Source organism: Cyprinus carpio, chromosome B4 (genome assembly GCF_018340385.1).
Source record: "Cyprinus carpio isolate SPL01 chromosome B4, ASM1834038v1, whole genome shotgun sequence".
Classification (NCBI taxonomy): Eukaryota; Metazoa; Chordata; class Actinopteri; order Cypriniformes; family Cyprinidae; genus Cyprinus; species Cyprinus carpio.
This window is the reverse complement of record NC_056600.1, coordinates 14,381,005-14,395,532: the sequence shown is the minus strand read 5'-3', so window position 1 is coordinate 14,395,532 and position 14,528 is coordinate 14,381,005. Positions and strand designations below refer to the sequence as shown.

Below are 14,528 nucleotides of genomic sequence, written 5' to 3'. Positions count from 1 at the left end.
CCCTCATATTGGAGACAGGGTTAGTCCCTTTGAATTATGATCCAAAAACATGGCACACAATTTGTGTCACCATTTAGCCTTGGGAAATGGAGCAGTGCTCTGCCGATGTCATCAGCATAGGACGTACTGTTGTGGAACCACTTTTTTGGTCTCCATGTTGTAACGGACCTAATGAAGTCGCTACTGTAGATGTTTGTTCTTATTTTGCAAATAAAGGTTTCAGTTCAGTTTAATTATTATTTTATTATTTAATTATTCCTTATTTTAACACTATTTTGTTAGAAACAATGTAAACAGCTCTGTAATTAAAACATTGATGTTTGGTGTACTTATAATGTGTGAATATTGCCTGCATCCGCATCTCTCTCTAGCTGCATGGAACACACTGTGTTAAGTCCAAAATTTAAAAGAGAAATTCTGATATTAAACTTAAAATATATATATATATACACAAGTGTTGTTCTGTTACTGTAATACTAGTTCTTTATAGAAATCAATCACTAATACGTGTGCTTATATCTGGCCAGATGACAATCAAACTGTCATTAAGTTATTGTTTTTTTTTTGTAAATATTTTGGGATGAAACAACTGCTAAATGTATAAATGCAAATTAATGGCAAGTGACCCTTTATTCAAGAGTAATGACTTTGTAGGCACAAAAACTTTTAGTTTAAATTAAGTACCTATTGACTCTGATCTGAGAACATTTTTTTTTTTAGCATTTTCTAAAATAATTGTGTAGCTTTTTAAAATGATAAAATGATTTGACCACAGCCAAATAATATGCAAGGGAGTGTTGGGAGAGGTCTGTAGGGAGAGTAGGGCGAGGAGTCTGTATATCGGGCACTAAATAAAGACAAGAAGCAAATCAATCTCAAATGTTAAAATGGGACATCAACAGAATGAAACAAAGGTTGCAGGTAGAAGCCGGAATGATAACCACTCACTCAGGCTTTTGCACTCATAACTGTCGCCTTATATCCTCACCTTCTTACACTCTCAGAAAAAAAGGTAAAAAAGCTGTCACTTGGGTGATACCATAAGGTAAAAAAAAAAAAAAAAAACTAAAATTTCATCTTTGTACCTTATTTAACACTAAATAGCACATATTAGTACTTTAAAAGTGCATATTTTGTACCCAAAGTATTAGTACCTTGTGAAAGGGGGACAAGTTTTGAACTTTTTTTTTCCAGAGAGTGTATGAACAAAAATGGAGAGACGTTTAATACATGTTGGACAATTCAGTCTAATCTACATTTTCTTTTATAAAAGGGAATATCCTTTCTGTCTATTGTTTTTCCCCCTCCTTTTGACCGGTTTATGTTTACCCTGATCTTCTGGTTTCTCTGTTGTATTTGAAAGCTGACTCAGTGAAACCTCCTACAGGTCAAACTGAGCAGTGCACTCACGAGCACAATCCAAAAGAAAGAGACGGCGAGAGTGAGGCAAACACAGAGCTTTCTGGCCATTTTCATCAATTGAAAGCCTCCCTCTTCTCATTAAACAGTGAGGTTTTGCTCATCAAAACAGTGTTTTAAAAATAAGCCATCACTGTAAAAAAAAAAAAAAAAAAGCATTCTGCTGTAAATAAAACAAAGATTCTTAAAAGAAATAAAGATAAATTTGCTTCAAAATTTCATGTATCATTAAACGTGTTACTTGCTATTTCTTTGAGATATTTTGAGAAAAGAAAGTTATATTTACATATACAGAGTTGAAAGTATAATTATGTATTACTTGTATAGCACTTTTCATATTTCTCTCAAGGCTCAGTTCCATATCTACAGAAAAAGAATAATAAAATAATAAACACATACACTATATCCATAAATATGTATTTACCTGTCAAAGACAGGTAGTAGTAAAAAGGCAGTAAAAAGTGTGTAACCACCTGTATTTCTAACTAGTCATGAAAGTGTCATAGTGTTTATTAATTACAAGTTGCGTTCTCCATGCACACATAGGTGTCCTTATTTGGAGAGCTTTACATATCCTGCCTTCATCATGCAGCACATGATTTCCAGATAGGACCCTCCTTCACTCCCCTCCCCCAGCAGTACCTCAGTTTTGCAAGTTTGGTTGGGACGAAAGCAGGCTGTAAATCAGTCTAAAAGATCAGTGTGGGCTAAACCCACAGATTTGCACACATGGAAATTACAGAGAAATCATTAAATAAATTAGATTAATCATAAACAGATGGGAGTGCGAGTCATAGGATACCCATATCCAAGCTGACTGAGCAAAATCAGACCAAACCCATAGACAGCCTCTCAAACATAAAGAAACAAAATCGCGTGATCCACAAAGACCACATGATTTATGGAAAACCAAATGTAAAATTCTCATGAATTATGTCACCATTTTTCTGTAATGACATAATGAATACTTCTGGTTTACAAAAACACTCGAGGAGGAGGAAACACGCATCAGTGAATTTTATGTGAATACCTTTCTAATGATTCCATTTTCTTTATTTTCATCTCATTAAAAAAAATCTATCACAGACTATTAAATACAGGAAATTGCTGTTTTCCCACTGTTTTTGCTGGCTCATGTTGATGGGTTATTTGCACAGTAATGATGACCAAAGGAAGCTGTGACAGATCATTAAAATCCTCAGGCTTTTATGAATGATGCTATAAATCTGTGTCTGTCTCCTGAACTGCAGTCAGATTGGATATCTGAAATTAAACTCTAACCTCTGACAGTAAATTTAAAAAAAAAAAAGACAGGAAGTAAATATGCGTCACAATAGTAAAAAGAAAAAAAAGCTTTTAAGAACTGTCAGTTTATGGGAAGAGCACTTTATTACCATCAGTCGTTCAATGTTGTCAGTTGTCGGCCAAATTAAATATTGTTACACATACTCCACCAATAAAAATTAAATCCACATCAACTCATTTTTTATCATTACTGTTTTCCCTATTTTAGAATAATAGAATTAACTGAAATAAGTGGAGTAGAACCATGGGAATTATGTAGTAAGTAAATAATCATCTAAATAAATAAATAAAAATCATAACATGTGGCCTGCTTTTCCTTTTACTTATCCATTTAAAAATAATAAAATCTTAGTTTTTGTAAAGAAATTCAGATTTGTCTACATTTGTGTACACCAACATCTTTTAAGATCATGCAAATTTGTTTTAATACATTTGTCTACATGAGTATGTCTACATAGCACATATGTCTGTACAAATACGCTCAACATTTTTACTTCAGGTCCAGTAAAAGTGTGTCACATTTATTGCTTTCATTTCTTACACATTACTGAATCTCAATGTAGCGTGAATTAATGTGTGATCAAACTGGCAAAGTGTCTGGGAGCATAAAGGGGCCAACTGGATACCAGTAAGTGAAAACAAAAGGTCAGAGCTGGATTTCAAATCCTCATTATCACACACAGACTCTAAAAGCACATGGCATGCATTTATGTGTGAGTATTAGTGATTGAGTGTGCCTATGTGTTTGTGTTTAAAACATGAATTAGCATTAACTATAAAATCCTATCAAACCTATTTTTGTTTGGGTAAAAAAAAGACAAAACAGTCAAAACATATTTAAGGAACATTTTATCCCTAAATATTCCTGGCTCACAAAAAAAATCTGAAAAGACAAAAAGTACATATTGCAACTAAAAAAACAATTAGGGTTTACGGTAACAGTGCTGGAAATGACCCAAAGCCTTCTGTTTGGCAAAAAAACTAACCTGTCAAGTCAGCGTTTTCCATGGGAGATGATCGGCTGAATCATATTGGGTTCCAACTAGAGTCACATTGTTCTGATAATTAAAACCCCATAGAATCAAAATTGGACTTTTGATACATATCTGGAAGCCTTGAGTTCATCTAATATGCCATAAAACATGACTAAGTAGATACAATTACAATTAAGCAAATAAATAAAAAAATAAATAAATTTGAAATAAATAAAAAAAACTGCTTATCCAGTTTCACTGAATTATTAATGTAAACAAGTTTACTTCAGGTTTAATTCTGTCAAAACGTACTTTTCTTAACCTACGTTTAAACTAACAACCCAACTGAAGTACTCATAATTTGGGATTAAAATACTGTTACATAAAAACCGCTGGGTATATTACATACCTAAGACAATATACTCATTATTCTGTGTGTCATGCAAAACTGAAAGCCATCTGTGACTAACAGCATGTACATCACCTTTATACTAAAATTGAGATTGCAACTTAACAGTATTGAGCTGTAAATATCTACTGTATAGTCTGTGCTCATCCCTAGAAAAACATGACAACTTTCAACCAACATTCAGCTAAAGCAATAAATGTGAAGCCAATGAAATCCAAAGCACGTAATTTCCAGGAACTAACACTGAAAGCCTTAGGGAATTACATCACAGACAGGCATACACTCATTCACACACACACAGATGAGAGACAGGAAACACGCATAAGCATGAACACACAGTTCAGAGAACTCAAAGAATGTAAGAATATTCCAGCCTGCAAACCAGTTTCATCCAGAGAATCAATAAAGTGCTTTGTCAGCTTTTGTCTTTACCCAAAAGATTTTCATCTCTTCAATGTGTTTTGCATCAAATCAAAAAATAATAATAATCATTCTAATAATAAACTTCTCTACTGGCCATGAGACCCTCAGTAATCATGCTACTATAGCTCATATTTAGTGACACACAAAGACTCACTGAGTAATAAAAATGAATCCTTTCTTACTAAATCATGAAGTATGCATGAAATGATAGTCACAAACAACACATTCTGACATTACAACCATAAAAGCATGCATACATTTAACAGGCAACAGCGTGCCAGCTAAGCTGATAAGTTTTGATTTGTAATGTGTTTGTCACCGGCCAGCAATATTATCTTCACTTTGTGTAAATATCTGTATCTATTTTGAATATCTTGTCTGTGTCTGAAAGCAGGAACAAGGTATGATAATGTCACATCCTAGTTATCTACTCAGATAACTTCATATGATTTTTAAAGGCACCATAGATGTGTCCCTCACTGTCTATGATAATCCACCATCCTTTGCGTTTAATTTTGTAAAATAAAATTAAAATGACATATAAAAGTTATGGCTGGTGGTTATTTTATGTGTAAATGTATGTTATTTAACAACTTTTTCAACTTCTGATTTCATTTCTAGTAAGAAATTAGTATTGTACTAATTAAATATTGGCTTAGTTATCATGAGAGCTATCTAGAGTGTGTTGTAGATCATTAGACTATTATACTACCTCAAAAGCCTGTCCGAAATTAGTTTCAGGATGTACCTTCATGTGTAAATGCTGCCTGTAAAGTGAATTGACTGATAAGGCAGTAAAGCAACAAAGGTTTTAGGATACAGCCTTTTTTAATGTTCGTGTTTACAGCAAAAGAATGTCAGAAGGCTTAGTTTTTACTCAAGCACTGCATTTGAAGTGCAGTACTGCATGTTTTAACCAAGCCAACACTTTTACAGAAATACCAAGAGAAATAAGATGAGAGATTTTTTCCTTTCTTTTCAATTTATCTTGTGTGGTCATCAAACATCACTTTATCTACAGTGAATAATTTAGTGACTTAAAACATACTCAAAAGTCCATTAATGTTTCATAAGCAGTTAATATTAACTTAAATTTGCAGTTTAATTCTGTAATTTGTCCTGTAACTGTAGGAACTTTTATAGAAAAAAATGTTTTGTAACATTATCCTACTTAAGATCACTTTACATATAAATGGAAGAGAGTGAACATAGAATATCAATACATTTGTTGACCGTTTCCATGCCAAAATGTTTTCTATAACATAAGGTATAATTCAAGTAGGACAGTCCATTACAAAGACTATAATATTAAATATAGTCTTTCCATGTAATTGTTTAACAAATTAATGCTGAATAACTACATTCAGTAATTTGAACGTGTTTGGTTATCTATAAATGACTTTACCCGTACCTAAGGTTACTGAAGTTACTGTTAGAATATTTAGAGGTTTAGAGGTTTCAGTGAACAAGACTTGAAATATAAATTAAAACATTTTTTGTGTGTGTTTGTGTTGAACTTAGAACAAACACTGTAAAACTTGTCTAAATGTAATTTAAGACCCATACATTTCCAAAATGTATTGCATGTCAATATCAAAAACAAAGGTCTGTGTATAAACGTACAGTCATAAAAAAGAAAAAAAACTTTGTGCTCAATTGTCATTTATCAAGATGTATTAACGACAACTTTACTAGAAGTGTCCTTACCTGCAGCTCCGGTGTCTTGGACTAGAACATGTGGAAGGGGTCTTCCAACAGGCTTTAAGCCTATGGAGGACGGTAAGGGCAAACCAGACTAGACCGGCACAGGGTGAATCACTGGGGCAATGAGTCAATCATCCACGGCTATAAAAGGGAGATTCCTGCTTGAGTTTCTCAATATGCACACCAACACACCAGAGGTAAGCTCATTCATTCATTCATTCACACAGACACTCTTGTCCACATGGACACAAAACATCACAATAGCACCTTTATATCAATGAGACCCTTAAAAATATTAATTTTTGTTATAGCTTAATTCATCATCATATTGTACTCAACAGGTTAGCTATTTATTTATTTATTATTTTTATATGTAAAGTGGAAGATTTCGAGATAATCTAATACTAATCTAATACTGCACACAACTAAATGCGTGACTTATGACAATATGATTTGTTTCTTTGCAGAAAGATGCAGTCTTCCCTGATCTTTTGCTACTTAATAACAGCCCTGGTGGCCGTTAGCATCAGCCGACCCACAGCTACAGAGGAGAGGATCCGAATCATGGCCCGAACTATCATCACCAGAATTAAAAAAATCAAGGATGAGGTAAATGTTATTAAATCAAGGTAAGGTAATGTAATTTACCCTCATGTCATTCCAAACCTGTAAGACTGACTTTCTACTGTGGAACACAAAAGAATTTATTTTAAGCACGTTGCAGTCCAAACGACTTTGATCCCAATTTCTTGTGTTCCACAAAATAAACAGAAGAAGGTTTAGGAATGACAAGTTTGGAATGACAGCTATGTTGAACTATAATTCTATTAACAAGAGCATGTAGCTTGATTTAAGCTTTTTTGTTGTTGTTGCTGTTCTGTTAATTAAAAAAAAAAGACTGATTTAATGTAGCACAGCTAAATGTAAATTCATAGAGTTTCATCCGTCTATTATTTAAAAAAAAAAAAGATTTTGAATGCAACATTATTTATTTTTTTGGCATTCAGTTCAACTGACTACAAACTACCCTGTTATAACTTTGTCTTTCGTGGATAAAGAAATTTATTTATTTTTTTGGCATTCCTTACTTGAACCAATACAAGAAAATTACTTAAAAGTGGGAATTGCACTTCTGAACAAATACAAGAAAATTATATTTTAAATTTTAAATTATTATTTATTTGCATTTTTGCACATGACATTTAAGAGCTTGACTTGAATTGGACATTAAACTTATTTGAATATTCAGCACATTTCTGACTGTCTCCACAGCATTTCCAAATGTCTCCAGAGATTGATTTTGGCACTGACATCGATACCCCTACTGATGGTCTCACTTCTGTCTTCGTTCACTTGAGCTACCTTCAGCTGAGGCTGCGGGTGCCTCCAGCCCTGCACTTACAGCAGGTCCAAGTGGACTTGGAAACTCTCCTAAGAACACTGGAGGGACTGGCAGTTTCACAGGGATGCCCTCTGCCCAACCCTGAGACCCCAGTGCACAAAGATGAAACAGCCTTCCCTGTCACCTCCAACTACCTGTACCTCCTGGAGCTCCAGAGGTACCTTGAGAAGCTCTGCCTGAATATGGACAAACTAAAATGGTGCAAAGATACAGATGTGGCTGAGACATTTATATTCTGAAATATGTAAGCCATGCTTCTATACTTCTGTGCATCACTCTCAAAAATGCACATGCAAGGACTAGTTCTCTAAATTATTTTCTCTAACTTATTATACTTGATTAGTTCTCTCAAATTTTTCAGCTTATGTTAGTGCTGTCTTTTTCTACAGCTTTGTATTTTCTAAGGTAAACTGTAATATTTTAGCACGTGATGATGTTTTGTATTATAACATAGCACTGAAATATTTGAACATGCCTTTAGTTGTTTATTGTGTTGTTTATTATGTCAGTCAGACATGAATGCAGAAGGACTGCGATGGTATGCACTTTTATATGCATTTTTTAAAGAATTTTTAAGACAATAAATTATCTTTACAAAAACACTCTACAGTCTCTTTTCATATTTTTTTTTAATATTGGGGGGGGGTATTATTTTAATGGATCTCTCTGTAAATAAGCCCAATTCTTGTATTATTTTAAAAAGGCATGAAATTATTTTTATTTTCCCTACAGCAAATGCACAAATTTATTTTCAATCAAGTTCTTATTTAGTTCTTATTTGTGATGACATGTTACTGTAGCATCAGGCGGCTGGCCCGGTTGCATAATCTGCTTAGACTGGTCTTAAAAATTAGTCATCTCATTTAGACTGGTCATAACTTTTTAAAGTCAGTTACACAAAAATGCAGACTGGTATAAGTTGAATCCAAAAAAGTAAAACTGATTACCTGTTAGCTAGTCAACCCAGTTCTTAAGTCTTAACACAGTGACTTTATGCACCTGGCCCCAGGACTTCCAAAATACACTATTTGTCTAGAAACAAACAGTGTATAGATCCAGAGAGAGGAAAGGGGCTCAGGAAATCGCTCTGGATCCCTGGTCAGCATCTGGCATCTGGTCAGCATTACAGAGCACCGAATACCAGGACAGCCAGGCACAAGAACAGTTTCTTTCCCCAGGCAATCTACCACATGAACAGGTAATGTTCTCCCATTGTACAATAAAAGTATGTCGAATAACCTTATACTTATTTATCTCCGTAAATCCTGTACATCCCTACAACTTACTTTTATTTTAATTTATTTCATTCTATTCTATTCTATTTATATTCTATCTATAGCACACCTGTACATACAATGTAATTTTTTTGTTGTTGTTGTTGTTTTTTTGTGGTTTATTTATATTTATGCATGTGTATTTTATTCACATCTTATTTTTATTATCTGTGTGTTGTTGTTGTTGTCTCTGTACTGGAAGCTTGTGACACTAAAACAAATTCCATGTATGTGCAAACATACTTGGCAATAAAGCTCTTTCTGACATCACTGTGATGACACTGGCTGGGAATTTTAAGGCAGGAAACATTGCTGCTTTTTCATATTTTGCTTCCATAACTTGTCTTCTTTCAGACTAAACATCCAAATTTATGTGTCTGTTTTTTATTAGCCTACACTATTTGTGTCTGTAGATTTTAATTGCAATACATATAATTTTAAGGTTTTTTTGACCATAAATCTCTTCTTCAGTAGCAATTACATAGCAAACGTTTTCCACAGAATTTAAGGGTTTGCTCATATATGGTGATTTTTTTATTTTTTTATTGACAATATATATATATCTTTTTTTAATAAACAGAGATATCCGAATTGTCATGTGTCAGTCTGATGATGGTAATTACCTTCAGGTGGATTAAATAACGTTAATTATTAAAGAACTGCTCAGAAGTTTTCAAAAGCGAATTCAAAGAATTGCACACATCACTGTAAGCGTGTCTGATTGTATTATCGCTTATAATTATTAACCTTTACAGTATATTTTGACAAATGAAGGTGCCTTCATAAGTTAATTATTGAGCTTGTCCTCAGTTGAGCTGTATGTAACAGTTTCAGCTTGATACAGTCCGTTAAAGTGCAGTAACACTTACCAGCAGCAGTCTGTGCTGCGGAGACGTCCAGGCGCCGGTCTGCAGTCAGTCGAGCAGCTGTAGAAACGGCTCTGGTACTCAAAGGTGATCCTGTTTTTCATCTAAATGTCGCTACTTCCAGCCGTTTTCAGCACTTTGCTCTTATTTGTATGAGAATAAAGCGAGGACATATGCAATTTTCTCATTATTGTCGCGTTCCTGACGGAGTTTTTGTTCTTAAATTGAACTTTCATAACGTTAAGCGATAAACACACATTATTCTGCTAATTTACATATTTATAGCAACTCAGAGGCATTTAAGTGCAGGCTTAGTAACATTTAAATGACTAACAAAAACTTTTTTCGACGTAGCGAGATGATTTACAAGACCGACGGTTATTTTTTTAAAACAACGTACATGCACGTGCATGTTCAGCAAATAGGCACTGCGCGCGCCACACTGAACATCAAATACTAGAATTTACTCGTATATAAACATGTAGTAAACATCCCAATTGAAAAATAATTTACAGCTTCACAATTAAATTAATATTACAGTAGTTTAAACGCGTGTCTCTTTATTGACTTTATAAAAATGTATTTAATTCACTCATGTATTTTAAAAAGTTATGAATATATTGTGGAAACTTGGCTACAACTGAAAATTTTGATTATGAAGTCACTGATTTCATATCACACACTGTCTTCTGCAAGTTTTTTTTAATTTTTTTTAACTGTTAAAAATAAAACAAACGTGAAGCTGTCAGTCAAACGTTAAGACGAGTTTCCATTCTGTCCCACAAGGTGGCAGCAATAACTTACATTTGCGCTTCAGGTTTTTTTTTTTTTTAATAACTGGACATTCATTCTGATTCTAAACATCAAAAACCTTGTCTCACTTATATCAGTGGTAGGCTATATTTTTATTCTAATGTAGCTAAAATTGTGCCTTTGTTATTTCAGTTATCTCAATGCCAGTAGGCTATGTCTGTCAAGTGTCACTCTTAAAAAAAATAAAAAAAGAGGTGGAGATTAAAATCATATTTGAACTGTAAAACAAAAAAGTAGACTGGGTGGCTAGGGTGGACACACTGTGTCCAGTAGACCCTCCCTCTCTATTGTTTCTCAGTAGGCAAGTATTGTTCAGAGTTGGGGCCAGGGAGACAGGGTACGGTCAGCCTTCCTCTGTGCAAGGTTCAGTTTCCTTTTTGTTTTTTCCTCTTTTTCTTTTCTCACCCATGCAGCTTTGGCTCTATTTTTGCATTGTACCAGTATGAGTTCAGGATTATTGCACTGTGTTTTGCCCCCTGGGTAAACAGGGCTTGATGCATTAAACGTGCACATTAATCGGGTATAATCTGCCTGCATGCCAGCATCCGCTGCTGATCAGAACCCAATGTGTTACACTCTCCCGTGACCCTCTTATTCTCAGTGTTGTCAACACGCTCAATGAACTCTTATTGGCAAATGACTTCTTCAAAACACAGAAGGAGCTTTGCTGTTCCCAGTGTGTGTGTCAGCTGCACTTAGGTCACTGCAACCTCTTTGCATCTTAGAACCGCATGTAATTCAACATCCACCCAGTAGTACAGGCATCACTTCTGAAGGAAAACTTTCAAAACAGATGTGAAAAGAAATACGCCTACATAGCCGTTAATCATGCATGCATTCACTTGCTGAAGCGCCCACACATGCTAGCTTTCGCCTCCTTCAAAAAGACCCATGTGTGGACTAACAGGTTGCTAAAAATTTCTTCATGCTGCTGGCTGATATATATAGAAGGTTGTTTCTCTTACAGCATTAAAAAAAAGTTTTAAAAAAAAAAGGTAATTGTGACATCTAACAATTTTGAGTTTATATCTGCATTTTCTCAAAATTGCAAGATGTAAATTTGCAATTGCACTTCGAGTTTACATCTCACAGTTTTGTTTTTGTTTCTGCCTCAGGATAAAAATGGTAATTGTGACTTTTCACAATTCTGACTTTATATATCACACTTCTGAAAAAAAAATCTCAGTTGTGAGAAAAAAGTTATTTTATATATATATATTTTTCACTATATATATATATATATATATATATATATATATATATATATATATATATATATATAATCACACTTCTGGAAAAAAAAATCTCAGTTGTGAGAAAAAAGGTATTTCCAATGACGTGCTAGTTTGCATGTGTCGCCTAAATGAATAGGAAAAGATGAAGCAACAACACACACAATGCTGCTATTGATTCTTGTTGTGAACCAGCATGTTTGTGAGCATCTGTTTTGAAGTCCCATAGGAAATCTCCATTTATCTGCACACTGATAAATTAATGTTCACTGCATATGACAGCCAGGTGCTGTTTCAGTTTGTATGATTGCTTACAGAAATATATGCATACATTATCACTGCCTACATAGACAGGATCCTAACTGTCACGCATCCTCAAAGGTGACTGATTTGGCATGCATGTAGTTAGTGTTTTTGTGTGGGAAACTCAATTTTGGAAGAGTTTGATGTTGGCATGTTAAGTTAATGGTGCATTTAAAGGGATACTTCATCCAAAAATTAGAAGTTTGTCATCATTTACTCACCCTCATGTCATTTTAAAACTGTATAAGTTACTTTCTTCTTTGAATGCAAAATCATATATTTTGAAGAATTTGGAAGGACCAAACCTTTTTTGTCCCCGTTGACTTCCATTATAGTAGGGAAAGAAATACCATGGAAGTCAATGTTTGATTAAGAGTATTCTTAATGCGATGAATGCAGCATCTATAGCTGAAAATTGTATATATTTCCTTTACACTAAAACTAGCTTTGTTGCATTTACAAAATATGATAGTATTGTACAAAATATATGATAGTATTATTTACAAAAGAATGTACAATGATTCAGTTTACAGTAACTCCATTATTAAAAACATACAGCAAAATCTCATGCACATTCTTTGTGCATTACTTTGTAGAAGTAGAGATACTGTATTTTTTTGTAATTAACCAAAAGTTATTTTAATGCATCTGACATCATAAGGATGACATTACTGCACATAAATATTTGAACTTCCCAGGAGGACTTGAATTCGTAGACCATTCCCAGGCAGTGCACACATATTCATGAACATTTTTAATTACACCGTTTTATTTATATATATTAAAATATATTATAAATACTTTTCCATTCTGAATTAAATGTTTATGCAGCCAAGTCAAAGTAATTTAAATTGTCTGAGCAAGTTTTACTTTTATGCTTAAATGTTTTTGTGTGATGCAATGCATAAGTGACAGTTTTTATATATATTTTATCATATTTTTATAAGGAAAACTTGTATTTTTCAGACTTGCCTGACTTTGAATTAGCTTTCCAGGAGAACTTTAAGACGGCATCAGAGTCCAAGGCTCCATCTGAAATCGCATATTCTTTGAGAAGGTAGTTCTTTTAAAAAAGTATGTTCTATATACAATGAATGTAATCTGAACATATCACATTCGTCACATTGCCATTGTCATGTGTAGAGTATCCATGAATACTGAGAATTTGTACATCTCTTTTCATTCTGTTTTTTACTTAGTAGATGCATATTTGGATGCAGCCAACATTTCTCATTATTTAACATTTTATAAATTAAATGTATTTAATTTTACCAACAAAACTATGGTGTAAATCAGGTAGAAATAGCTCAATTGCAGTTACCAGTATTGACGGTGTAGGTTTTGGAAGAGAGATATATCTAGCTGTGTGTGTCTGATCAATTCATACATCTACATCCATCCGTTAACTGGATGGGCAAGGAAGGAAAACTGCACATTAAAGTCAAGTTGTGTCTTTTAGCATTGTTAATGCAGACCGTTAGGATTCATTGTTCCCTAGAGACAAAGGTACTTATCTCTATCAGAGGCAGCCTTTGTGAGCTCGTCTGGATGCTGGGGGTGGGTGAACATAAAGCACACAGGGTCAGGAGGGGGACTCTGCCCACCTTAGTCTATTCAGTGAGCGGCTCGAGCAGTCAGACACAATAATATGGAGTCTGAGCACGGGCTTATGTACCATCCTAGTACATGGAAATGTGACATTTGTTGTAATACAACCATTAAAACTGTAATCAAATATTTAACCATGTATTGGTGGAAGAAAATGGATTCAGTAAAAGAACATTGATCTAAATGGAAATTTCATTTTTTTTTCTGTAACTGTAGGCATTGAGTGAGCCTCTGTTTGTTGAGCTGAGCTTAATGACTGCACATTTTTCATCTGTGCAGTTATTTATCTCATTTTAAAAATGGATTTCCTTTGAAGGGGCCTCCAGAGCAAGTGGCTTTCTGCAGAAATATGAAAAGTGGACAGTGGTGTCTTGCTTCTGGCAAGTGTCTTATAATACAATTGTTGAATTTTTATAGAAAACCAGGAAGACTGAGAGATTATATCGCTATGTATTTATAACACATGGCCTTTTGTGACAACATTTTTGACCAATATAGTTTATTGTGGACCATTGATGATCAACAAAACATCTAGGCCTAGTGTTCCCCAAACCTCAGCAAAGCTCTGCACTTCACCTTAAATCATTCTGTTCTCAAAAACATTACCCCTGCTCTCATCAGATGTACAGTACTGATCTAGAGCAAAAGTGAAATGGTAAAAAATAGTTGAATGTGTGTGTGTGCATACTGTATGAAAGGTCAAACTGGCATTGAGACTCCCTGGCTCCATCCAATTGGACAAAGTTGGTCTTTCAGTCAGGAAATTATGTTTCCTTCGGATGGGACAATTCTGATT

At 34.1% G+C, this 14,528-nt stretch overlaps 1 protein-coding gene across 3 annotated transcripts in view; it reads left to right on the top strand.

Annotated features, from left to right (window-relative positions):
* The window catches only part of lepb (leptin b), a 161,897-nt gene extending 153,659 nt beyond the window's left edge, over nt 1-8,238 (top strand). Inside the window, exons 2-4 of one of the 3 annotated variants that reach the window (XM_042722134.1) lie at nt 6,244-6,431; nt 6,702-6,843; nt 7,507-8,238. In XM_042722134.1, the coding sequence (XP_042578068.1) occupies nt 6,706-6,843; nt 7,507-7,875 (507 nt within the window). In that variant the 5' untranslated portion in view covers nt 6,244-6,431; nt 6,702-6,705 and the 3' untranslated portion in view covers nt 7,876-8,238. The other 2 variants (XM_042722135.1, XM_042722136.1) reach the window with 2 other exon arrangements.
* Nucleotides 8,239-14,528: the final 6,290 nt, after the last annotated feature.